Source organism: Bos grunniens, chromosome 27 (genome assembly GCF_055505025.1).
Source record: "Bos grunniens cultivar Pamir isolate PY7600 chromosome 27, Bosgru_T2T1.0, whole genome shotgun sequence".
NCBI classification, from domain to species: Eukaryota; Metazoa; Chordata; class Mammalia; order Artiodactyla; family Bovidae; genus Bos; species Bos grunniens.
The window spans coordinates 35,033,366-35,059,957 of NC_141191.1; the positions used below are offsets into that span (position 1 = coordinate 35,033,366).

Genomic DNA, 26,592 nt, shown 5'->3' on the forward strand with positions numbered 1-26,592 from the left:
TTCTCCTGCTTCCTAGACCCCAGAGACACAGACAGCCGCCGTCGGCCTCTCAGGACGCGGAAGCGGAGGGGAGGGCGGGGGGGCGGGATCCAGCCAGGATTGGCTGTTGCAGGCCGACCCCCTTTCCCTGCGGTCCATTCGCGCTTCCCCGCCGGCGCCTGCGCGGTGGGCCGGCAGTGAGGGGCAGGGGGGCGGGAAGTGCCTGGGGGCGGCAGAGCCCATGTCGGCCTTGAGGCGCTCGGGCTACGGCCCCAGTGACGGCCCGTCTTATGGCCGCTACTACGGGCCTGGGGGTGGGGATGTTCCGGTGCACCCGCCTCCGCCCATCTATCCCCCACGCCCCGAGCCTCCCCAGCCTCCCATTTCCTGGCGGGGGCGCGGGGGCGGCCCGGCGGAGACCACCTGGCCGGGGGAAGGCGGAGGAGGCGATGGCTACTACGCGTCTGGAGGCGCCTGGTCAGAGCCAGGTCGTGCTGGCGGAGGCCACCAGGTGAGCTTTGCGCCACCGGTCCCCAGGGTGGGGTGGGGGAGTCCGATAAGGGAGTCTTTGGGGGTGAGGGCTATTGGAATTGATACAGCTGCCAAGAGTTCGTAATGAATTGGGTTTCGTGCGTTTTCCTAATACGGCTTTGGAGAGACAAGAGACTAGGATCGTGGGTGGGGGTATATGCTTGTGTTTTCTCTGCCCCTTCTCTTGCGCTTCAGCCGTAATAAATGTCTTCTTACCAGGAAAAAAAAAAAAAGATCCTGCGCTGAACCTGCTAAGCTGAGTAGCAGGCTGCGAATCTCTCGTCTGGGGGATGAGGTTGGGCTGGAGTGACCTGGCTTTGCTTTTCCAATCCTCACAATTTATCCTGCGTGGTTCGTGGGGGCCGCCTCTCTCCAAGGACGGATGTGGCTGCAGCCCCCTCCCGCTGGGAAGGAACGCGAAGGAAAGGGAGGGATCTGGGCATTTAGCCCTTTGCCCCTAAAGCATAGCCGGGTATTGAATCACCGATCATCATCAGTGTTGGAAAGCACCTATCCGTGGGTTGTGTGTAATCTTAACGGTGACTGCAACGTAGATGTCATTACAGCGTCCCTGTTTTACGATGGAAGAACTGCTGACCGTGAAAGGTTAACTCACTTGCTCAATATATTAAGACCTCTGACATTTTATTCTGTGTCGTCGTGCCGGAAATATACTTCTGTTTTGTTAGTGCAATATTCTTCGTAGAGGATTACGGTTCTATGGTGAGGGCACACCTCTCCTTGTCTTCAGGAATTATAACATTCTCATTGGTTGAAATGTAATAATGAAATTCCCAGACATTGCCGGTGGAAATGTAAAATGGTTCAGTGTTTTGGAAAACGGTTTGGCAGTTCCTAAAAACGTTAAGTGTACTGTTAGCAAGCCTGCTGCTAGATATATACCCAAGAGAACTGAAAACATGTCCACATAAGAACCTGTACACACATGTTCATAGCAACTTTATTTATAATAACCAAAAAAGGGAAATATCCCAAATGCTCATCAACTGAAGAATTGATAAAATATAGTATATTCATACCCCTGGAGGGAATGGCAACTCACTCCAGTATTCTTTCTTGGAGAATCCCTATGGACAGAGGAGCCTGGTGGGCTACAGCCCATAGGATCGCAGAGAGTCAGACAGGACTGAAGGACTAAGCCAGCACAGCACAGTGTATTTATACAATGAAATTATTTAGCCATAGAAAGTCATGAGGTACTGAAACACTCTTCAAATGGATGAACGTTGAAAATGTGCTACATGGGTGAAGACAAAAAGACCAAATATTGTATGATTCCATTTTTTGGAAAATTCCAGGATATAGAAATCTATAGAAAAATTTGTTGTTTCCAGGAGCTGTGGACCTGGGGACACTGAGAAAGATAGATAAAGGGTATGGGGTTTCCTTTGGGGATGATGAAAATACTCTGAATTTAATGATGATAACTGCACAAGTCTGAGTATATTAAAACCATGAATTGTACACTTTAAAAGGGTGAGGTTTATGGTATATCTTTAAAAAATGGTATGAGAAAAAACATGTAGTGAGAGGTTAATTGTTAAGAAAGGTCCATAATTTTTCTGTCTAAATCTGGAATAAGGAGCTGTGGGATTTTGGTCCCATGACGGAGTAGCGTGATGAAATACTTGGCCTGTAAGTAGGCAAACTAGACTGAGGCTCACTTGAAGGGATAGAGGGGAGGCCCGCTGAGCTGAAGACTCTGCCTGGACTTGCTGTGATATCAAAACAAAAGTATGTTTTGTTTTTGGTTAGGGTTAGAGAGGACTTCCTAGGTGGCTCAGCAGTAAAGAATCCGCCAGTTTCGATCCCTGGGTCGGGAAAATCCCCTGGAGAAGGAAATGGCAACCCATTCCAGTGTTCTTGCCTACGAAATCCCATGGACAGAAGAGCCTAGCTGGCTACAGTCTGTGGGGTCACAAAAGAGTTGGACATGACTTTGTGACTTTTTTTTTTTTTTTTTAAGGTTAGAGAAGTTAAGATCTCAGTGTCATGCAGGAAGTTGTTAGGTATGGTGGAGTACAGGTGTGCACACAGGTGGGTGATGGTGCTGGAGGGGTGGAGGATAAAGCTGGAATGTGTAATGGGCATTTGTAAATCATTTCAAGAGTTTTTCAGGCAGATATTTTTGAAACTCAAAAAGTATCGGATGATAATTTCTTAGGCAGCAGTAGGAAACTAATAAAAAAGATAAAGGTGATGCCCTACATACTACAAATGTCTTTTCTAAATTTGTGGCTTGTCTTTTGACTTTTTTGTGGTTTTTGACATATTTTTTGCAGTTTTACATAGTCAAACATGTCAGACTTAAAAAAGGTATCAGTTCAGTTCAGTCGTTCAGTCGTGTCTGACTCTTTGCAACCCCATGAATCACAGCACGCCAGGCCTCCCTGTCCATCACCAACTCCTGGAGTTCACTCAGACTCAACGTCCATCGAGTCAGTGAGGCCATCCAGCCCTCTCATCCTCTGTCGTCCCCTTCTCCTCCTGCCCCCAATCCCTCCCAGCATCAGAGTCTTTTCCAGTGAGTCAACTCTTCGAGTGAGGTGGCCAAAGTACTGGAGTTTCAGCTTTAGCATCATTCCTTCCAAAGAAATCCCAGGGCTGATCTCCTTCAGAATGGACTGGTTGGATCTCCTTGCAGTCCAAGGGACTCGCAAGAGTCTTCTCCAACACTACAGTTCAAAAGCATCAATTCTTCGGCGCTCAGCCTTCTTCACAGTCCAACTCTCACATCCATACATGACCACAGGAAAAACCATAGTCTTGACTAGACGAACCTTTGTTGGCAAAGTAATGTCTCTGCTTTTGAATATGCTATCTAGGTTGGTCATAACTTTACTTCCAAGGAGTAAGCGTCTTTTAACTTCATGGCTGCAATCACTATCTGCAGTGATTTTGGAGACCCAAAAAATAAAGTCTGACACTGTTTCCACTGTTTCCCCATCTATTTCCCATGAAGTGATGGGACCAGATGCCATGATCTTCGTTTCCTGAATGTTGAGCTTTAAGCCAACATTTTCACTCTCCTCTTTCACTTTCATCAAGAGGCTTTTGAGTTCTTCTTCACTTTCTGCCATAAGGGTGGTGTCATCTGCATATCTGAGATGCAGAAATATTGATATTTCTCCCGGCAATCTTGATTCCAGGTTGTGCTTCTTCCAGCCCAGCGTTTTTCATGATGTACTCTGCATATAAGTTAAATAAGCAGAGTGACAATATACAGCCTTGACGTACTCCTTTTCCTATTTGGAACCAGTCTGTTGTTCCATGTCCAGTTTTAACTGTTGCTTTCTGACCTGCATACACATTTCTCAAGAGGCAGGTCAGGTGGTCTGGTATTCCCATCTCTTTCAGAATTTTCCACAGTTTATTGTGATCCACACAGTCAAATGCTTTGGCATAATCAATAAAGCAGAAATAGATGTTTTTCTGGAACTCTCTTGCTTTTTCCACGATCCACCAGATGTTGGCAATTTGATTTCTGGTTCCTGTGCCTTTTCTAAAACCAGCTTGAACATCAGGAAGTTCACAGTTCACATATTGCTGAAGCCTGGCTTGGAAAATTTTGAGCATTACTTTACTAGCGTGTGAGATGACTGCACTTGTGCGGTAGTTTGAGCATTCTTTGGCATTGCCTTTCTTTGGAATTGGAATGAAAACTGACCTTTTCCAGTCCTGTGGCCACTGCTGAGTTTTCCAAATTTGCTGGCATATTGAGTGCAGCACTTTGACAGCATCATCTTTGAGGTTTTGAAATAGCTCAACTGGAATTCCATCACCTCCACTAGCTTTGTTCGTAGTGATGCTTTCTAAGGCCCACTTGACTTCACATTCCAGGATGTCTGGCTCTAGGTGAGTGATCACACCATCGTGATTATCTGGGTCGTGACGATCTTTTTTGTACAGTTCTTCTGTGTATTATTGCCATCTCTTCTTAATATCTTCTGCTTTTGTTAGGTCCATACCATTTCTGTCCTTTATCGAGCCCCTCTTTGCATGAAATGTTCCCTTGGTATCTCTAATTTTCTTGAAGAGATCTCTAGTCTTTCCCATTCTGTTGTTTGCCTCTATTTCTTTGCACTGGTCGCTGAGGAAGGCTTTCTTATCTCTTCTTGCTATTCTTTGGAACTCTGCATTCAGATGCTTATATCTTTCCTTTTCTCCTTTGCTTTTCACTTCTCTTCTTTTCACAGCTATTTGAGACAGCCATTTTGCTTTTTTGCATTTCTTTTCCATGGGGATGGTCTTGATCCCTGTCTCCTGTACAATGTCACGAACCTCAGTCCATAGTTCATCAGGCACTGTATCTGTCAGATCTAGTCCCTTAAATCTATTTCTCACTTCCACTGTATAATCATAAGGGTATAGGAACCCTTTAAAACCTTACTCTAAAGCTGTGGGCCATGGACCAGAAGCTTCAGCTTCGATAGGGGGCTGTTAGAAGTGCAGACTCTTTCCTCCTCTATACTTACTGCTGCTGCAGATTAATAAGATCCTCACGTGATTCATATGCATATCATGTTTGAGAAGTGTTGCGCAATGGAATTGAACATATCGAGATGAGGTTGCTCTGAACCACTACAAAGGCTTGACTCTATATTAATGTGTTTGAATACGGCAGGGAAAATGGAGAACCTCTTACTGTTTCCTTTCTTTTTTACCTTGTTAGCTACACTTGCAGTGCTGTCGTTTGCTTCCTAAGCTTGCAGCACATACATCACCTAGGAGCTTGTTGGAAATGCTGTATCTCAGGCCCTGCCCAAAGCTTTTAACAAAATATCACTTTGCCAATAGAGGTTTGTCTAGACAAAGCTGTGGTTTTTCAGGTAGTCACGTACAGAAGTGAGAGCTGAACCATAAAGAAGGCTGAGCACCGAAGAATTGATGCTTTCAAACTGAGGTGCTGGAAAAGACTCTTGAGAGTCCCTTGGACAGCAAGGAGATCAAACCAGTCAATCAATCCTAAAGGAAATCAACTGAATATTCATTGGAAGGACTGATGCTGAAGGTGACACTCCAATGCTTTGGCCACCTGATGTGAAGAGCCAACTCATTGGAAAAGACCCTGATGCTGGGAAAATTTGAGGGCAAGAGAGAAGCGGGTGACAGAGGATGAGATGGTTGGATGGTATCATCAACACAATGGACATGAGTTTGAGCAAGCTCCAGGAGATAGTGAAGGACAGAGAAGCCTGGTGTGCTGCAGTCGTGGGGTTGTGAAGAGTTGGACATGGCTGAGTGACTGAACAACAACAACTGGGTGATTCACATGCTCCCCAAGAACACGTCATCTGAGAGAGTGCTGAGATGGACGGGAGCGGGAGGCCGCAGCCTCTTACAGCCTCATCCTGGAAGTGCTGCACCTTCACACATGCCGTATATTACTAGTCATAGAGACTGACCCCGGTACGGTGTGGGAGGCATCTTCACTCAGATGTGCATACAGAAGGCAGGGTCACTGGGGGTCATCTTGCAGGATGGTTACAACGGGAGGGTTTGGGGAGACAGCTCAGGTTAGGCTCCCAAATTAGGTCAGAAAAGAAAACGGCATGTGTTTGAACAATGTGTGAATGAATGTAGATAGGTTTTTTTCCTCAACATTTTATTATAAACATTTTCAAACATAGAAGAGTTGAAATTGTATGTGAAGACCCACATACCCACTACCTAGATTTTATTAGCTTTTATTATATTTACCATGTCTACTTATTTTTTGGACGTGTTTCAGAATGAGTTACATAGATTCGAAAGGCATTTTCAAAGGTGGTATATCAACTGGAAGTGAGGATTGCAGGAGAAACAGAAGGATTCTGAATTTTTAGTATTTCCTAGGATTAACAAGGAGAAGGCAATGGCACCCCACTCCAGTACTCTCGCCTGGAAAATCCCATGGACGGAGGAGCCTGATAGGCTATAGTCCATGGGGTCGCTAAGAGCCGGACATGACTGAGCGACTCCACTTTCACTTTTCACTTTCATGCATTGGAGAAGGAAATGGCAACCCACTCCAGTGTTCTTGCCTGGGGAATCCCAGGGACGGGGGAGCCTGGTGGGCTGCCGTCTATGGGGTCGCACAGAGTTGGACACGACTGAAGTGACTTAGCAGCAGCAGGATTAACAAGGAAAAGGAACAGGTTTTTATGGGAAGATGTGGTTTAGTTTTGTACCAAAAACTAGGGATCATTTCTTTTTAAAAAACAATGTTGATTTGTTTGGCTGCATCAGGTCTTAGTTGGGGCATGTGAGATCTTTGTTGCGTTGTGTGGCATCATTCGTTGCGGTGTAGATGTGAGATCTTAATTCCACAGCTGGGGATGGAACCCCCTTCCCCTGCATTACAAGGTGGATTCTTAACCACTGGACCACCAGGGAAGTCCCACCTTTATTTCATTTCTGCTGGAAGCCAGTTTGTGATGGTGGTTACCAAGCTCTGGATGCAGTGTATGCGACTGATTAATGAGATGTCTGAGATTTTCTGTTTTTGTTTCGCGATGTCCAGTTTTACAGTCTGTGGCATTGAGGAGTTGTTGTCTGTGGGAACAATGCAATAGATGTAGGGCTTAGCAGGGAGTCAGGGGATGGAGACAGTGATTGGAGAGTCACCACATGGAAATGTGGGTGAATGACCTGATTGGGTTATGCTGCCAGGGGAGAGCTTTGAGATCTAGGAGGGTGACAGAGAGAGAGAACCCAGAAGACAATGAGTGAGAATACTTGGATAGGAGGAAGAGCAGGATGTCATGTGATATAGACCACTGCCACTTTGCAGGTTAGTGATATGAGAACTGAAGAGAAGCATTTGGATTGGCAGTTAAAGTATTGTTGATTTTAATGGTGAGACTTTAAAATAGTGTAAAAGTAATCACTGGGGGATTTGGGAAGACAACTAGTGTAAACTGTTAGTGAATGAGGAAGTGGCCACTTGACTGGGAACCAGGGTTGAAGGAAGCCTTTTTAGGACTCAGTGGCTTGAGAATGTTTGTCAGCAGAGGAGAGAGAAAGCTAGTAGATTGTGAAAAAAGATACTAACAGAAGGATGGAATGTGGCTTGGGAAGAGGTGGAGTAAGAACTGAGGAAGACCTGAGAAACCCCCTTAAGAACTAGAGAAGGGGAAATGAAGCTGTTGGGAGGGGAGGGTATTGCAGGAGTTCCAGCTCTTGGTTGATGAAGCAGGAGGCTTTCTGAGGGTAAAAGAAGTGGGATGGGATAGCTGGGAACTCAATATGGTGAATGTTTGAAGCAGGTGCGAGGGAAAAGGAGGCTGTGTAGGAAGCACAGCAGAGACCCATGTGAGGATAAAGCTGAGATTTGTGATGATGGGCCAGTACAGGAGCAGAAAGTGCTTTTTAGTGATATTTGGAATAGATTGCTATAAAAATAATTTATAATGTATTTTTCTAACGTGTGTGTGTGTGCTCAGTCATATCCAACTCTTTGCAATCCCATGGACTGCAGCCCATCAGGTTTCTCTGTCCATGGGATTATCCCAGCAGGAATACTGGAGTGAGTTGCCATTTCCTTCTCCAGGGGATCTTCCCAATCCAAGGATTGAACCCATGGTTTCTGTAGCTCCTGCATTGTCAAGTGGATTCTTTACCACTGAGCCGCCTGGGAAGCCACCTGGGAGTTTTCTAATAATTTTTGTCTAATTCTTGGGGGAAAAAAAAAATTTGTAAAGGGATCTTAGATAGAACCAGGACTACTCAGATTCCTCTGCTGTTTGATTTGTCTGGGCTGGAGATATTTTTGGAGGCGTGGTGGCAAATCACTTTGTAAAGTTAACCATATATCCACTTCTTATGGGACTAGATAGTTCTATGATAAATATGAAGGGAGTTGACTTCAGCCTTCACCTGAGATTTAGGTATTTCTTTTCAAAAGAGAAGAAAGTAAACTTGCATTATTTTAATAAAATTTCCTTTGTCACAAGAATTTTAATTCATAATAGTCTCACTTGTAAAAACCTTTTATCATATTTGTCTATATCATCTTTTAGCATCACCTTTGGCTAGTTTCAGACAGCACATAAAAGGTTTGGAAAGACTTGGGCACATGATAAAATTGGCAACTTGGTTTTAGAACAGCTTCAGCCAGCTTCCTGTGAAACCAAATGCTATTTCACAGAATTAGTGTCATGTTAGGAAGGCGTTGAGCTGCAGACTTTCATTGTTATTGGGAATATTTTTAGATTTGTTCCATTTTGTCCAAAAGGGGAAAAAAAAGCAAAGGCAATCTTTTAAATTAAGACTTAATACAAATAATAATTTTTACTGCTTCACTGAGTTCACTGTTTGTCACCATTTTTAAGGGATAGCTCTGTGAATTTTGACAAATGCATATGATTATGTAAGCACTATCACAATCAAGGTATAAAAATTTAATCCACCTTTTAAAAAAAAAGGACTCTGAGGATAAAATGGAAAAGTATTTATTCATCTCTAAACCGCATTAAAATTACAGAAAAAGAACTGTTATTTTATTTTATTTTTTTTTTGAACTGTGTTATTTTAAAAAATATTTTTATGAGCTCATTTGTATAACATATAGTTATGTCTACACGTATACATTCAATATTTCAAGTGTGTTTCAGTCAGTTGCAGTCATTCTTTTTATTGCTTAAATGATCTTATATTAAGCCAATGGGAGACCCTACCCCTCTTCTTGGCTTCAGAGTTCTTTTGACATGACCCATTGATATTTGACTGTTTCTTTGATTTCTGGTACAAGATTTGCCAGGCTTGTTATATAGCCTGTCCCAGATGTTATACTCAGCCATTCCATTAAGACATCTTGATTTTGTTTTGTTTTAATTAGAGAATTTTATTTAGAAGCTATATATGTCAGGATCCAGGTAGGAAAATAGAACCTATACTAGTTCGTTAGAATTTGATTTAGGAAAGTAGTTAAATGGGTGTTGGAGATCTGAAGAGGTAAAAAGAGAATATGGAAGTAACTCAGAAGATATGGCAGGGAACAACCTCAGTTCCTGGGGCTGGGGAATAAAGAGGGAGAGATTGTGGAATTAATAGAACCTGGAAACTTGGAAGAATGACCTGTGTCACTGGAACCAAGGAGGCACTGGCATTGGTACTTCCGTGGGAGTTCTTAGGAAACCAGAGGAGTCTGGAGACGGCTGCTGGCCGACACTGCCTGCAGGTTGCCAGGCTTTGCTGGCCTGGCAGTCGCAGAAACTGGAGGCAAGCAAGCACACAGGAAGGATCAAGTCCATTCTCCCCTCCTCTAAGCTGGTGCCCCCTATTGGCAGAATCAAACAGTAAACAAGTGATAAAGAGAAGTGTTTACAGACCTGATCCTGCATCTCAGAGCCAGCTACAGAATGCTGGGTTTGGAGTTGAGGGCCAGATGTTCAGTCAGTCGTATCCACCTCATTGTGACCCCACTGACTGTTGCACGCCAGGCTTCCCTGTCCTTCAGTGTCTTCCGGAGTTTGCTCAGATTCATGTTCATTGAGTTGGTGATGCTGTCCAACCATCTAATCCTCCTCCGCCCCCTTCTCCTTTTGTTTCGGTCTTTCCCAGCATCAGGGTCTCTTCCAATGAGTCGGCTCCTTGTGTTCAGTGGCCAAAGTATTGGAGCTTCAGCTTCAATATCAATCCTTCCAATGAAAATTCAGGGTTGATTTCCTTTAAGATTGACTGGTTTGATCTCCTTGCTGAAGGCTAATAGTTTTTAAGATCACTAGTACAGAAGTTACATTTGGTGTGAGGTGTACTGATTGCTATTGTGTTGTCATTGCTTCTAGACCTTTTAAATGAACAGAGTTATACAAAATGAGCATTTAAGATTTTTTAATTGACGTATAGTTGATTTTCAATGTTGTGACTAAGTATTTTAAAACAAAAATAAATGAGTTCATATTTGTGTTAATTTAAATTTAATGTCATTATTTTTCTTCTTAGATTGTATTTATTACTTTTAAAATTTTTTTCAGCTTTATTGAGGTACAGTTAACAAATGAAATTGTAATATATTGAAAGCATACAACATGATAATTTGCTATATGTATATGTTGTGAAAGGATTCTCACCATCAAGAATTAACACATTCATTGCACCTCACATATTTATCTTTTTTTTTTAATGAGAATACTTAAGTTCTATTCTCTTAGCTAATTAGCTAGTTTTAATCACTTACGATACAGTGTTATCAAAAAATATGGAAAGCTTCACAAATTTGCGTGTCATCCTTGTGCAGGGGGCATAATAATCTCTGTTATCGTTCCAATTTTAGTATATGTGCTGCTGAAGTGAGCACTGTATTTATTACTTTTATATGAAATCTTGGTTTCTTAACAATATTAAGGTAATTACAAATACTCATATTAATTCAGTCTTGCAATAACATATAAAATAACTTTAAAATAATGCCAGGTTCCAACTCGGGCATGACAGCGTGAGGAGCTCTTGTGGGCCCAGTCCTCCATGAAACTGGTGAAAAATATTTTTAAAACAACCATATTAAAGTCTCTGGAAATCGTCTCAGGGAATTTAATTTAGCAAACGAAGAAACATTTATGATAGAAAATGTACTCAAACTCAGTAAGAGTAGTGAGATTCTGTGGGATCCTCCACCTCTCCCACCCCGGCTCAGTGATACAGAAACTCCATTCCAGACTGGATGGCAAATAAAACAAAGCTGCTGGCTCCCCAGGTCCCAGCCATCCTGGGAGAACAGCACGTCAGCATTGCTCATCTCGCCCCCAGCTACTGTTGCAGAAGCCACAGACCGGGCTAGCGCGGTTAGTAGCTGTGTTTCTACCCCAACCCTGACCCTCCCTGTGGAATGGGGGCTTTACCTTGAGCAGGACACCGGGTCTCTGATCACCCTTTCCCTGGCTTGGAGGCGAGCTGGGAAGGCCTGAGGTTCCTGTCTTCCCTCTTCCAGGTGCTCAGCTCTTAAAGCATGGGTGACTCACAGAAGCACACCCTTGTCCCCAACCCAACTGCAGAATGTGGCTCAGACATTTTTCTCTGGAGGCGGAAGCTGTAAAACCAGTAGGTCCTGATGTTTTCCCAAAGGAACTGACTTTATTTGCATCAGAATATGGCTAACCTGAAGCCTGGGGATGTTCTCAGAAATTTAGAGGTAGTTGTGAAAGGCAGTTGGGAGGAGATTGGTAGATTCATTGCAAATAAAGACTAAAACTGTAGGCTAGCTAGTTAGCTGGAGAGAACTGGGGGAAAAGATAGCTGGGAGGAGCCGATTGGAGTCAGAACACATTTCAGACACAGACTTTGGGAGGTGTCCCTTCCAAGGACCCCAAATGTGATTGGATTGGTTTGTGGAACAATTCACATCCCAGGGTCTTGTTGAAATAGTAGAGAAATTAGCTGGAAATTTGTGGAGTTTAACAGCTCCACAAATATTTATATATACTCAGTAAAGAAATTAAAAAGCTGCATTAGAAAATACTCACTGGCTGCAAAAGCAGTAAAGGAAGAATAGAGGAACAAAACCAAATATGAGATATAGAAAACAAAAAGTAAAATGGCAGATGTAAATCCAACTATATCAATAATAGCATCAACTGTGAATAGGTTAAACAGTCCAGTCAAAGACAGGGATTGTCAGACTGGATTAAAAAAAAAGATTCAACTCTGTGCTGTGTGAGAGAATAGAAAAAAAAATATATGTATTGATCTCTACCCCAGGTTTTTGGCATAGGTCTCTTGGAAACCCTTGTAATTTCCTAAGTCATAAGTGGAAGAAGCCAGTCACAATTTATACCACAAATCACATATTGTATGATATATGCTACCACTTCTATGAAGTGCCCAGAGTAGCCTATCTATAGAGATAGAGTAGTGGTGGTGCAGGGCTGTGGAATGGCAGACAGGAGGGTGTAGCTGATGGAAACAGTTTCCTTTTGAGGTTTGAAATGTTCTGCAATTGATTGTGGTGATGACCACATATATTGCTTTCGTATATCTGGATATACTAAAAACCATTGCCTTGCACAGTTTAAATGAGCAGATTGTATGGTAGTAAATGATGTCTCAATGAAGCAAGTAATAATACCTGTATTTTGACCAAGAGTTAACTCATGGGTGGAGTTTAGGTTTCTTTACAGTTTACCTGGTCCTTGGAATATATTCCACTGAGAATGTACAAAGTAATACGATTTAAAAGTCATTAGGAATAATTCTTTTTTATGTATGGTTATGTTTCCAACTGGATGTTTAGTTATCTCATCAGTTGATTTTTCCTGTAGTAAAAAACAACTCCGAGTTGTAGCTTAACAGCAGTGAATGTTTCCTGCTCACGTTCTGTGCGGTCGCTGCAGGGGCTCATCTTCAGGTCCTGGGCTGGGTTCAAATGACAGCTCCTATATGGAATATGCTGGTCTCAAGGTGGAGGGCAGGGGTGCAAAAGAGTTATTAGAATTTGTGTTGACTTCTAAGTCCTTTATTTAACACCTGCATGCTGTCACTTACCCGTATTTCTCTGTTTTGCATACAAGGTTAAATTACATTTTTAAAATATGTGAATTTATACCTGTTCCTCCAGTTTACATCCACCATGCACAATTCATCTTCATCTTTTTCTAGTCAATATATTATCCTTTTCCATGTGAAAATACTGGTTCTCAGTAATACTGTTTTATTTATTGATTTCCTTTATTCTATAATACACACAAAATAGTTGAAAACTTAAAACACTAATATTACTGATAGCATGTTATTAATTTAATATTTCTTTGCATTTCTTTACCTTTAGAAGGTATACTGTTAAGGATATCCTTCAGAAGATTGTTGAAGAGTTACTTGAATTAATTTTTTTGTATATGTGTTGTTATCAATTTGTCAGAGTTGTTTTTTTTTTTTTTTTTAAGATACAGTTTGAATTCAAACTAAAATTTTCACGTAAGTTTAAGGACTATACGGTCTTTTGTTTAGCCCTGCTGGGCGGCTTGCAGGATCTTTGTTCCCCAGCCAGGGATGGAACTCGTGCACCCTGCAGTGGAAGTGAGGAATTCCCGGGCTGTGGGGGTTTTAAGTCATTATTCTTTCTGCTGTTGTTGATTATTTGCTTACGGTTTATCTACCTCCTCTGTGGCATGTAAACTCCGTGGGGCCTCCCCTGTTTGTCCACACACTGCAGTGCTTGGTTAATCGTGGGTCCTTGAACACATTTGTTGAAATAAATGAGTGAAACGTGTGTGTGCGCTGACGCTCAATCGTGTCCAGTTCTTTGCGACCCCATGGACTGTAGCCCACCAGGCTTCTCTGTCCATAGGAGTTTTCAGAAAAGAATACTGGAGTGGGTTGCCACGCCATCCTCCAGGAGATCTTTCCAAACTGAGGGATTGAACCCACATCTCCTGCGTCTCATGCATTGCAAGCGGATGTTTTATCACGGAGCCGCCTGGGAAACCTCTTATTCCATTATTCTTGTATCCCTCATCTCCCATTATGAAAATACTAATTTCCAATCACACCAGTGTAATCATTCATTAGCAGTACCAACAATGTTGATAATTATTAATATGGTTACTGAAAAATTCATTTGGGGGAGTCTACAGACTACCTCAGTTGTAATGTTGGTCAGATTACTGTGCTTTATACTCACTTGTAAGAATTTCCTTCTGTGAAGTTGTCTTATCAATTCAATATTTAGTGTTTATTTTATTTTGCTTCTTTTCAGGGATTTAAAAATACGTCATTATCTTTCATAATTATGTAAAATGTTCATAATTATTCTAAAGTCAAGTGTACAAAACAGGATGTATTTAGGGGAAGTCTACCTTGTGCCCCATAGCTTTGATTTTTAACTTTTTGTTATGAAACTTGTGACACATTCATTTTGTAAAAGTAGAGAAACTAGTGTAATAAAATCCTCAGATACCATCACTCATCTTCAGCAACTATCAGGTTATTGTTAGTCAAGTTATTGTTCATTAGACACCCAATCACTTGTCACACTGTTAATTATAGTAGTTTAAAAATAGGTTTTAATATTTGTTTAGGATAGTCTTGAGGGCAAGTTGGTATTTTAAGAGAGGCAATCTGCTGTACTAGGAGAAAGAGATAATTCGTGAAAGTTCTGTAGATGGTAAGAAGTTATGTGGTCCAGAGCTATCAGGAAGGATTAGGCCTTTTAATAGGGCCAAAGACAGTTCATTCACACATTCTGAGAAGACAGGGACAGATTGCTAACTTCAGAAAGTAGGAAGACAGTTTCTGTCTGAATGCTGCTTTGTGTGTGTGCGTGAAGGATGAGATAAAGTTACCAGTTGATGAGTGAGGGGTGTCATCATAAGAGGATGCTGGAGGTCTGAGGGGACAAGAAGGTGAAGTATTAGTAGTTGCTGTGCAGAGTGGGATGAACATACTGAGGAAGGGTGGTATGGTTGTTAGGCAGTGCTGAGTATCTGCTTGTGTGAAACCAGAGAGCTTGTGTTTCTCTCCACTGATACTTAGGTGAAGTGCAGATGGGAAGTCAGTGGGTAGTTGGTTTTTGCAGGGTGAGTACATCTGAGGGAGAGTGGTAAGGGATGAAGGTGTTGGAAAGCTGAGTAAGGAAGGAGAGAGGAGAGGGAGGGTGGAGAGGCAGTAAAAATGTGAGGGGGCTTTGGAGAATCAGTAGGAAAGGACAGAAACCAAGGACGTTCTGGGGATTTAGGTGTCGGTTCACCATTGCTGGGGTGAGTCAGCTTCAACTCTTGTCTTTTCACTTCTTTTTAATTAAGATTCAAATTCTTGGTAGAGAGAAACAACTGAGTCAAATGCCACTTAATTGGGGGAAGGAAGGTAGTTAATAATCAGAGGAATTTGCTTGATTGAGAAATCTGGTTGTTAGGGTGTGAAGTTTGCTCGTTTCTGTATTGCTCTAGTTGCTATATTATGTAAAGGAGATGCTACTTGCCCAGCTTGTATAATGTCATGTGGAATAACTGCATGCTTTGAAAACAAAGTGTTATGAAACTGGTAAGCAGTGCAGTTAAGCTCAGATGGTGATAATTAAATTCTCAGTGACTACAACTGCCAGTGAATTTCTTTGTGAAACCATATTTGAAGATTTGAAGATCCTATTTAAGCTTAAAATTAAACTATAAAGCTCAAAGTAAAATAGCTCAATTTATGGGATAAAAGTACATATATTAAAATAGCCTGAGAAGTTTTGAGTTGATCTTGTTTCTTATCAGACTATATTGGCTTATGCAAATGATTAGAGTGAAAGCTGTAGAAATTAATGTCATAGCTAGATTTTCTGCTTGGAGTGGTAATTATTTTACCTAATTTTCTGATACTGCTTGAGACCCTGTGGACGGGCCCTGCCATCCATGGGATTCTCCAGGTAAGAGTATTGGAGTGGGTTGCCATTTCCTTCTCCAGGGGGTCTTCCCAACCCAGGGATCGAACCCGGGTCTCTCGCATTGGGCTGCCAGAAGAAAGCTTAGCCATAGCAGAAAGTAGAATGTAAAAAAACCTAGGGGTGTGGCAGGCAAAGAAGTTGAGTATTGAAGACGTTTGCATTTGAAGTAAAGTTTAATAGTAAAAGACTTCCCTGGTGGCTCAGAAGGTAAAAGCATCTGCCTGCAATGCGAGAGACCCAGGTTCATCCCTGGGTTGGGAAGACTCCCTGGAGAAGGAAATGGCAACTCACTCCAATACTCTTGCCCAGAGAATCCCATGGACAGCAGAGCCTGGTCTATGGGGTCTCAAAGAGTTGAACACGACTGAGCAACTTCACTTTTCACTTAATAGTAAAATATCAACTACAAGTTGCAAAGCTGTTGAGATAAGTAAATACTACTCTTAACAATGGCAAAGAACTAATTGGGCTGCACTCATTAAATTAGTAGTGATGGGTTAGGGATTGGAGAGGGGTAAAGGAATTGAATGTCTCCGGTTTTGCTAATTGTCTGGACATAGTATATATTATCATTTGTTACTGAATATACTTGGCATAATACACAAGAATAGTTAATAACTGCTTTGTTCTCGGACGCACAGTTTACCGTGTATCTGCATCAGTTTTAATAACGAGTGATTTTAGAGTGGGGTCCCATTGCTTTTTGTCTCTTGACTTTTTCCATGCTTACACCTGCCTCTATATCAGCTTTTCAGAATGACGTAAGGATGTTAGTAAAAGTGAATTTACTTTCCTTTTTTCCCTTAGGAGCAGCCACCATATCCTAGTTACAGTTCTAACTATTGGAATTCTGCTGCCCGACCTCGGGCTCCTTACCCAAGTACATACCCTGTAAGACCGGAAATGCAAAGCCAGGTATGATCTGAAATTGATAAACTTTCTGAATTTTCTCTTGATGATCTGATTTATTTTCAGAACCTGTGGAGATTTTATAGTAAAGATGTGTGGGGTTTTGTTATGTAATGAAGTCTATCTTAATCATTTTAACATTTTTAACGCAGAGGTAGGGAAATATCTAGGCAGATACTATGTAAGGCAGAAGTGGCTTGACTCATGATAGATTAGTTCTCAGGACCTGGAAACAACAAATGCAAAATGTACCTATTTCTAAAAATTTGTTACTTTATGGAGCTATAATTGACATATAATGTTATTATTAGTTTTAGGTGTATAATGTAAAGATTCAGTATTTGTTTACTTTCTAAAATGATCACCACATAAGTCTAGTTAACATCTGTTACCATACATAGTTACAAAGTTTTGTTTTCTGTGATGAAAGAAGTTTTTAATGTATTGTTTTTGGCTGCAGCCGGGCCTTCCTTGCTACGCAGGCTTTCCCTAATTGTGGAGAGCAGGGTCTGCTCTCTAGTTGTGTGCGGCACGTGGGCTTCTCATTGCAGTGGTTTCTGTTGCAATGAACCAGCTCTAGGCTGCCAGGGCTTCAGTAGTTGTAGTTTCTGGGCTCAGTAGTTGTGGTGCAGGGGCTTATTTGCTCTGTGGCATGTGGGATCTTCCCGGATCAGGGATCGAACCCATGTCCCCTGCAGGGGCAGGCAGATTCTTTACCACTGAGCTACCAGGAAAGCCTCTGTGATGAAAACTTTTGAGAAAAACTCTCTCAGTCAGTTTTTAAATGTAAAATGCAGTATCTAACTATAGTTGCTAGAGTACATGTTGCGTTCTGTGGTTTATTTATTTTATAACTGGAAGTTTGTACCCTTTGACCACCAACCCACTGCTCTACCTCTGGAACCACCAGTCTGTTGTCTGTATCTGTGAGTTGGCTTTTTTTGTTTGTTCGTTTGTTTTTTAGATTTTACACATAAATGAGATCACATAGTATTTGTCTGTGCATCACATTTAACTTAACGCCTTCGAGGTCCATCCGTGTTGTCCCAGTGGCAAGATTTCCTTGGTTTTTTGCTTAAATAATACTCCATTGTGTGTGTATATATCTGTCTCCCTTTTTTTCATTCATTCATCCACTGCTGGACATTTAGGGTGTTTCTGTGTCTTGGCTATTTAAATAATGCTGCAGTGAACATGGGGGTACTGATAACTTTTTAAGTTGGTGTTTTTGTTCCCTTTGAATGTATTCCCAGAAATGGAATTGCTGGATCATACGGTAGTTCTGATTTTAGTTTTTGAGGCATCTCCATACTGTTTTCCATAGTGGCTGTCCCAGTTTACCTTCCCATCAGCAGTACACAAGAGTTCCTTTTCTCAGCATCCTCACCCAGTACTTATTGTCTTTTTGAGCATAGCCATTCTAGAAGGGATGAGGTGGCGTGTCACTGTGGCTTTGATTTGCATTTTCCTGGTGATTAGGGATATTGAGCACCTTTTCATGTACCTGCTGGCCATCTTGTATGTCTTCTTTGGGAAAATGTCTATTCAGATCCTCTGCCCATTTAAAAAAAGTTTTTGTGTATGATGGCCCATGGCTTGCAGGATCTTGGTTCCCCAATCAGGGATTGAAGCTGAAGTTATATTTATGTATCATATGTGTTTTTATGCTTTTACTACTTGTATATGCATTTTTATAGTACAATTTAACATTTTTAAAACATTTTATTTTAAAATATTATCAAGTTTTTAAACTTGATGTAAGTGGTTTCATCCTAGCATTCTCTTGCAGCTTGCTTTTTTTAACTCAGCATTGTTTTTCCCTTTTCTATTGTACGACATACGAGACAAGCATATCCCTACTGTGTGGAATTGGTGGGTTTGGGTATGTACATCTTTATTTAATACAACCAGATTACTTTTCACAGTGATTAGAGAGCCAAGAACTTCTTTATTTTCTTTGCTGCCAACCTACTCTTCAGAAGATTTAAAAACTCTGAAACATCTCTGAACTGTGATCATTTGATTATGCTTAGTCATGGTCTGTAAGGATTGCAAGGCTAATACATGTTCTTCTGACTCTGATTGTTGTAATCATGCATGTTGTAGCTCTGATCTATTGACCCAGAGGGTACTTAGGAAAAGTATGGTAAACACACAGGTTTTCTAGTAATGATTGTGGTGGGGGTTTTTGGTTCGTTTGCCTGACTGGGGATCAAACTCTGTGCTGAGGCTCAGAGTCTTAACCACTGGGCCAGCGAGGAAGTCCCTGTGGTAGTTTTTTTCTGTTGTTGTTTGTTTAAAACCCTCTCATTGGTCACAAATGCAACTTGTTTTTCTAAAGCTGCTTTCCTCACATATCTAAAGGAGGAAAGACAGATGTTTCACATTGATTTTCTAATAAAGAAGATAATTCTCCTGACTTCTGGAAGATTTCACCACAGAACGCTGAGTGCCTGGGAATAGAAATGCTCAGAGAAAGACAACTGAAGTCTTCTTCATTCTAAATGTTCTAAGTTGAGAAATCATGATGCAAAAGGACTTTGGTCAGAACCTGTAATAACCTGTTCATTTAATTTAAAGGAGAACTGGGTTGTCAAATATAGCTTATTAAGTACCGTGGTTTGGAGCTCTTGTGAGACAAGAATTGGACCAGTTCTATAAGTAGAGATGATGCTTGAGGAAATGACCAGTGGATGATGATAAACTGGGCAGTTCCAAAAGCAAGTGTCAGGAGAAACTCAAGGTGATGTTGACTGCTGATAATTATGAAGGCTTGGAGTCCTTTTGTGGTGAAGCTTTCCATGTTTTTCGAGATAACCAAAACAGGAGGAATCGTGGTGTTGCTAATGGAAAAGTAATTTTTCCCACTTGGATTGGGTCTGTTTGCTGTTGATAGTCATATATTACCAAATGGAAAGGGAATCCATTAACAGTGTATCACTTTCTGGGTGAGAGACCTGGCTACTTTTCTCCCCATTGGATTCTACATCTATAAGCAGTCCATCAATTGTAAAACCAACTTTTGGAAGAAATATTTCCTCCCGGATAATCTTCAGCTTGCAATGAGACACCATATGGTGTGACAGTATTTTGACTTTCAAATGCTGAGTCATATTTACATTTACCTCTAGAACAAAAGCAGCACTTGGAATATGTTTTGAGTTTTAAGAGCTCCAGTCTCTTGATTTTTCTGGAATCCAGAATGAGACGTCTTACAGAAATTCAATGACTGTCAGAGATTTTGTTTAATTCTCCTTATAGTGGATCAGTTTCAGATTTTATCTGTTGCCATATCAGCTGACAGGTTTCAAATCCCAGCTTGCTGTCTTTAGATACAAGTTTCCCTTTATGAAAAAAATTGGACTAGATGGAAGTAGCTATGGTCTGTGCAGCCCACCAGTTTCTAGACATACTTGGGATTTTGTGACATTTTTAATAGCATAATTTTTTTTCTATAAAAATAATACAACTTTATTACTAAATACTTGGGAAATAAAAGAGAGACAAGCCACTCTGTCATCATAATATGTTCATATTCTGGTAAATTTGTTTTCAGCCTTCTCCCTGTTATATTTATCCAGTTTTAAACTTATTTTACATATACTTTTTAATATTACTTTTTGGTTATCTTATGTACTTGTTACAGGGTGAAATAACAGGAACTCTTTTTTTGTTTTTTTTAATAACGGAAATTTTCAAACATAATCCAAAGTAATGGGATAGCACAGTGATCTCCCATGTACCCCTTACTCAGCTTCAGCAAGTATCATCAATACATGGCCCTCATGTTTCACCCATGTCCTTAATGTGCTTTGAAGAAAATTCCGAATATCACATTATTTCTCTTGTAAATACTTAAGTATGTATCTTTAATATACAGGGTCGTTTTTAAAACATTACCACAATGCCATTATTAAAGCTTAAAGAAATAAACACTAAAAATAATTCTTTAATGTCAATAGATGTCTGGTCAATTCTACAATGAATTTTAAGACGGAATAAAATTCCTTCAATGAATAGCCTATAACTGACCTAATCATTCCATCAGTGCAGGACGTGTAGGTTGCTTTCAATACTGCGTGATGGTGAATCATACTCTGATGAACAAATCCATGCTTATAACTTTTTCTCTAGTTGAATCATTTTCTTAGGAAGGACTTCTAGAAGTTGAATAACAGTACAAAGTCACATTCTTTTTTTTTTAATTGTCTTCAGCTGTGTATGTTGTATAAGGGATTTTATTTTTTTTGGTGAGGGGAGTGTGCCCTGCAGCATGGGGGGTCTTAGTTCCCCCACCAGGGATTGAGTCCATGCCCCCTGAGATGGGAATGCGAGGCTTAACCACAGGACTGCCAGGGAAGTCCCTGTCCCTCTTTTTGATGTGGTAGACTTGGAATCAGATTTAAATTTCATTTTCTTTAATCATTAACAACTGTAGAAGGTATCGGGATTCTACTCTTTTAATTGAGGTATAGTTGACATTTAGTATTCATTTCAGATGTAGAACATAATGATTTGATATTTGTGTACATTATCAAATGATCACCACAATAAGTCTATTTTATTATCACAAGCTTCTTCTTCTACCTAAAATGGGAAAGACTGTCTAGTTTTAGAAGGATGAGTCCAGGAAAAGTTGATTTCATTTTTACCATCTTACAAGGTAGAGTAGAAATTAACGGAAAACCTGAAGGTAATCATTTAAAGTTTAGCTTTAGTCTTATTTGGATTACTAAACTGAGGATTCTAGGTATCAATAATAGTCTGGATAGCTGATATAAAACTGCAGGAAGCAGTATGTGAGGAATTTGTCTCCGTCCGCTGTAATTTGGGAAGCAGTGTGAGACAGTACAAAAAACAAGGCTTGGAATCAGATCAGGTTCATTTCCTGGCCTTGCCATAATTATACTAACAACAATGGTATTATAAAAATTATCAGTTATTGAGCATACCATGTACCAGACACTGTACTGAGCACTTTATATATGTTATCTCATTTAATTTTTACAATAACCCTGCAGAATAAGTTAATGATTTCCATTTTCCTGCTTGAAAAAGTAGAGAGAGTAAACACAAAGCCTGTGGCAGGGCTCAGTCTATCTCTGTGGTCTTTTTTTCTTTCTGTTGTATCAGGGTCCTTTTCTTCTTTCTTTAGCCATTCTCCCAGGTTTCCCAGAGCCCCTTTTCCAGTGTGTGGGGACAAGCTCCCTCCCGTTAGGTGTAACTGTCAGGTGTTCTTATGAAAATGGTTGAAAAGCACCGTTCTAAGGCCATTACTTCATCTTTCATCACAATATACCTTCCCATTGTTATAACAGGGACTCTAAAGTGATAATCAGTTTAATATATGTATACAATAATAATATAAGACCACCTCTCAAGGGTTGCTTAGGTAGTTGATATTTTCATTAGTTACTCATCTCCTTTCTTCCCAAAGTTCTCAGGGTGAGGGCATTTCAGCTCTTGTACTCATTCATCTCTTTTCTTCCAACTTTGCTTTTTCCAGAGTTTGAATTCTTACACAAATGGGGGATATGGCCCACCATACCCCACTGGCCCGGGGACAAATACTGCCTCGTACCCTGGGCCCTATTACACACCTGGGTATGCTCAGACCAATTACTCCACAGAGGTTCCAAGCACTTACCGTTCACCTGGCAACAGCCCAACCCCAGTCTCCCGTTGGATGTACCCCCAGCAGGACTGCCAGACTGAAGCACCCCCTCTTAGGGGGCAGGTTCCGGGATATCCTGCTTCACAGGTAAGCGCCCTTCTGTTGTCTTTTTAGTTTTTAACTGTTAATGAATGGTACCAAGTTTATTTCTCTGTTCACTTCAAGAGGTTAGGTTTATATTTTTAAATATTTTAGGAATCTCTGTTCACTTCCCAGGGAGTTCTATGCTGTGCTTCAGCTGTTAAAATTTAGGCTCTATTCCTTCTGAGCTTGATGGTCACCAAACCTGCCCCTGATATCTTTGGAACCAAGCTTTTGTAGGTTTGGAGAAGGTATGCAACTGTTTAGAAATACCCCAGTTTAATCCTGTAGCAGCTAAAGTATACACTGTTAAGCAGAGAGGAGGCAGCTCAGGATCTGTTTACGCTAGAATATTTTCATTACTTCTTTAAGTTTTTTTTAGCAATGACCAGCGTATTTCCTTCCTCTCAACCCAGAACCCTGGAATGAGCGTACCGCATTACCCTTATGGGGATGGTAATCGTAGTGTTCCACAACCAGGACCCCCTGTACGACCCCAGGAGGACTCATGGGCGCCTCCAGGTGCTTATGGAATGGGAACCCGGTACCCCTGGCCTTCAGCTGCGCCCTCAGGACCACCGGGGAGTCTCTACATGAACGAGAGCACTTCATCGTGGCCTAGCAGTGGCTCTCCTCAGTCACCTCCTTCACCGCCACCCCCGCAGCCTAAGGTAGGAGACCTGCTGAACCTTGTTCTTTTAATGTTTGGGTAATCAAGAGAGCACGATATGGGATTTCTCTGCATTGGCCTGTGTTAAATGGGGGGACTAGTTTCAAAAAGCTGGTGGCCATCACCTACAACTTTATGTGGCCCAGTTCCCCCGCCTCCTTTTTTTTCTGTTTTAAAATAGACTATATTTTAGAGCAGTTTTAGGTTCATTTCCTTTTTTTTAAAAGACAGGAAAGTGCTCATTTTCTTATTAGTTGTAATACTATCTGAAAGTTAAAATCAGAGGTTAGATTTTGTTACCTCCATCTCCAGACAGAAGACAAAACCAATGAGAAACAGCATGGTTTTATTAAACTGTACACTTGAACATCATTTGCTTGTGGCCAGGTTCCTTTTTAAGATTTGTCTTCAGGTTTTCTCTCTTAAGGGGAAAAAGACTATCTAATTCCCATTTATTAAGTCACTGGTCAGATTGTGAGGTGATAAAGATAGATTATGAGGTGTTCATGATGATGACCTACCTCAGGGTAGATTCCAGCCTGTATACTCAGGAATTCTCTGCCTTTTATCTTTTCAGAGCTGTATTTTCCTCAAATGATTTAAGAGGGCTGTCCAGTTTTATTGGTGGGGAATCTTTTCATGTACCTTCCTGGTCAGGTGGAAGATGGGGGCTAACAAATCTGATGCTGATGGATTCCCATTAAAACAGCTTTTCTCCCCTCTCTGCTCTCCCACTCCAAGGACTCCTCCTACACCTACAGCCAACCAGATCAAGGCATGAGCCAGCACAACTTTCCTTGCAATGTCCATCAGTATGAGTCCTCGGGATCAGTGAACGATGACAGTTCGGAGCTTTTGGATCCCCAGGTCCAGTATAGTGCTGAGCCTCATCTGTATGGTAACGCCTCCCACGAACATCCCAGCACTCAAGACCAGGGTAATCATCTTGCTGAAGAGTGTTTATCTTCAGATGAAGGGACTCCCCCAAGCATTAAAAAAATCATACATGTGCTGGAGAAGGTCCAGTATCTTGAGCAAGAAGTAGAAGAGTTCGTAGGAAAAAAGACAGACAAAGCCTACTGGCTTCTGGAAGAGATGCTAACCAAGGAACTTCTGGAACTGGATTCAGTTGAAACTGGGGGCCAGGACTCCGTCCGGCAGGCCAGGAAAGAGGCGGTTTGTAAAATCCAGGCCATACTGGAAAAATTGGAAAAAAAGGGATTATGAAGGGATTTAGAACAAAGGGGAAGCCTGTTACTAACTCGACCAAAGAACTCTTGATTTTGGTTAATTACCCTCTTTTTGAAATGCCTGTTGACGACAAGAAGCAATACATTCCAACTTTCCTTTGATAGAAAGCTTGAAAAACTGGTAAAGGACTTGGAAGAACAGTTGGGTTATGAGTTGTTTTCAGACCAGTGAATGTAATAGAGAGCTCTCGGGTTATCGTTATTGCCAAGTAGACTCGCCCAGTGAGAAATATATGGGTGTCGTCGGCAAGCTGCTGCTTATCAGCAGGAGGGGAATTCACCTTACGTAACAGGCTCCTCAGAAACCTACAGGATAGACTGGATGTTCTTTGGACAGGCTCTGTTTTTTAAAACATCTGGATAACTTGTCACATTTTTGTACGTCGTAACTGCTTTCACCGTACACTTTGTGTGTAAATTACAGCTTGGACTTTAGCCCCCTTGGACCTCTGTTTTGTTTTGTTATTTGCAGGTCACAAATATAGTATGATTCTCTACTTCTTGGTATATTTTGTAGTAATATGTTTAATATAATTACTCAACAGACTGTACTGACAGCCAGATAGTATGGCAGTTCTGGATAAATTTGTAACCTTTCACCACTTGAATATATTGCACAGTGTAATGAGTTTCTGAGGTAGATTGTCTCCTTTTTTGTATAGATTATCAGGTTAGAGTTTTACCACTTGTATTTTTCTTATTACTATCAGAAGGTTAATTTGGAAATGGCATGCCTATAGGAATGAAAATGTGGGCATATTCTTTTTTGCTTTCTTCATTGTATTTGGATGAAGCTCCCTTTAAAATTTCCTTCCCCCTCCTTCATTATCTTTTTACTACAGCTGCTTCCATACAGGGCACATTTGTCATGAACACAAATGAACACAAATGAAAAACGCCATGCTGAGTAGAAACACTCACTGCAAAAGTAATAAGCACAACCATTTGGGAATGCTATTCTCCATCTAAAATAGTAGCTTCACCGTCAGGGTCGCTATGAGCAGACTTCAGCTCAGCTTATCTGCTCAGTGTACAGTAGGATATGCAGAGGGTAAAAGAGGATTCATGCTCTGGGACTGAATCAGCCACAGCCAGAGTGGGAAATTATATTCTTTTAAAGGCAGATGTGATGGTTAGCTTTGTTTCCCTAGAATAAATTGTGTAGACATATTGCCTGTTTTATAAAAAAGATGTTTACCACCACTAATAACAGCCACTTTGGAGCCAGGGTTAAGAAAGGGATATTGAAAAGGTCTTAGCTGGATTTGCTTGGGTGCTGGTGGTTTAGTCCCTCAGTCATGTCCGACTCCTTTGCAACCCCACGCACTGTAGCCTGCCAGGCTCCTCTGTCCATGGGATTCTCCAGGCAAAAATACTGGAGTGGTTGCCGTTTCCTTCTCCAGGGAATCTTCTCGACCCAGGGATCAAATCCATGTCTCCTGCATTGGCAGGAGGATTCTTTACTCCTGAGCCACCAGGAAAGCCCTTTGCTTGGGTAGCTAGCTCTAAGCTATTGTGTAGAAGAGACTTAGGTAGATAACTTACTTTTTATATCTGAAGTGAGTTCCAGTATATAATATGTTATTGGAAAAACTGCTGTTTCTTAATAAGATATCTAAGTGATAATGTGTTTTTTTCCCCTATTGACTGCCAGGCCTATTAATAAGAAAACAAATCTTTCAGCCATTTTCTCTCCTTATTAAAAAAAAAAAATACAAACATATGATGAGAACAATTAGAGTAAAAATAGTGATTGGTCTTAGGTTGATATGAGTGATTTTATGAGATAATATGGTGCCAATTTTATTCAAGGATTTTTATTTTTGGCCTAATATAGGAATGTTAAAAAAAGGCTTTTTTATGAAAATTTAAAAGTTGAAACAAATGTTAGAAGAGGGAGAACTTTAAAGCTCATAAACCAGTGAGACAATGACTGATACAGGCAAGAACACTATTTTTTAACTGAATGCCCATGATACCAGTTTCCCTGAAGTCTTGATTTATTTATATACACATACATATGTGTGTGTGTTTTTAACAGTTATTTAAAAAATTTTTTTAGATAATTTTAGACCTCCTGAAGAGTTGTAAAAACAGCAGTTTCTGTATACTCTTCACTAATGATCCCTTTACATTA

General features: G+C 40.9%; 1 protein-coding gene, 1 non-coding gene and 1 pseudogene across 4 annotated transcripts; 1 reads left to right on the plus strand and 2 right to left on the minus strand.

Annotated features, from left to right (window-relative positions):
• Window positions 1-175: 175 nt before the first annotated feature.
• On the plus strand, window positions 176-24,952 carry BAG4 (BAG cochaperone 4). 3 transcript variants are annotated; one of them, XR_015156208.1, is made up of 5 exons: window positions 176-490; window positions 16,679-16,786; window positions 22,287-22,541; window positions 23,016-23,206; window positions 23,947-24,952. XR_015156208.1 is itself a non-coding variant. In XM_086380332.1 (5 exons), exons 1-5 carry the CDS (start codon window positions 221-223, stop codon window positions 24,430-24,432), a joined length of 1,374 nt encoding a protein of 457 aa, XP_086236458.1. In that variant the 5' UTR covers window positions 176-220; the 3' UTR covers window positions 24,433-24,952. The 3 variants fall into 3 exon arrangements, 2 of the variants coding, with proteins under 2 accessions (XP_086236458.1, XP_086236459.1); XM_086380332.1 differs by having other exon boundaries at window positions 22,952-23,206; XM_086380333.1 differs by lacking the exon at window positions 176-490 and adding an exon at window positions 15,460-15,483 and having other exon boundaries at window positions 22,952-23,206.
• On the minus strand, window positions 10,706-10,810 carry LOC147343775 (U6 spliceosomal RNA). Its single transcript, XR_015156536.1, has one exon. It is a non-coding gene; the product is annotated as a U6 spliceosomal RNA (small nuclear RNA).
• On the minus strand, window positions 19,012-20,894 carry LOC147343776 (origin recognition complex subunit 3 pseudogene; annotated as a pseudogene).
• Window positions 24,953-26,592: the final 1,640 nt, after the last annotated feature.

Coding starts and splice junctions, on each gene's coding strand:
- BAG4 (XM_086380332.1), top strand. CDS start 221: ATGTCGGCCTTGAGGCGCTCGGGCTACGGCCCCAGTGACGGCCCGTCT. Junction 491..16,678: donor GTGCTGGCGGAGGCCACCAG/GTGAGCTTTGCG, acceptor TTTTTCCCTTAG/GAGCAGCCACCATATCCTAG. Junction 23,207..23,946: donor CGCCACCCCCGCAGCCTAAG/GTAGGAGACCTG, acceptor TCCCACTCCAAG/GACTCCTCCTACACCTACAG.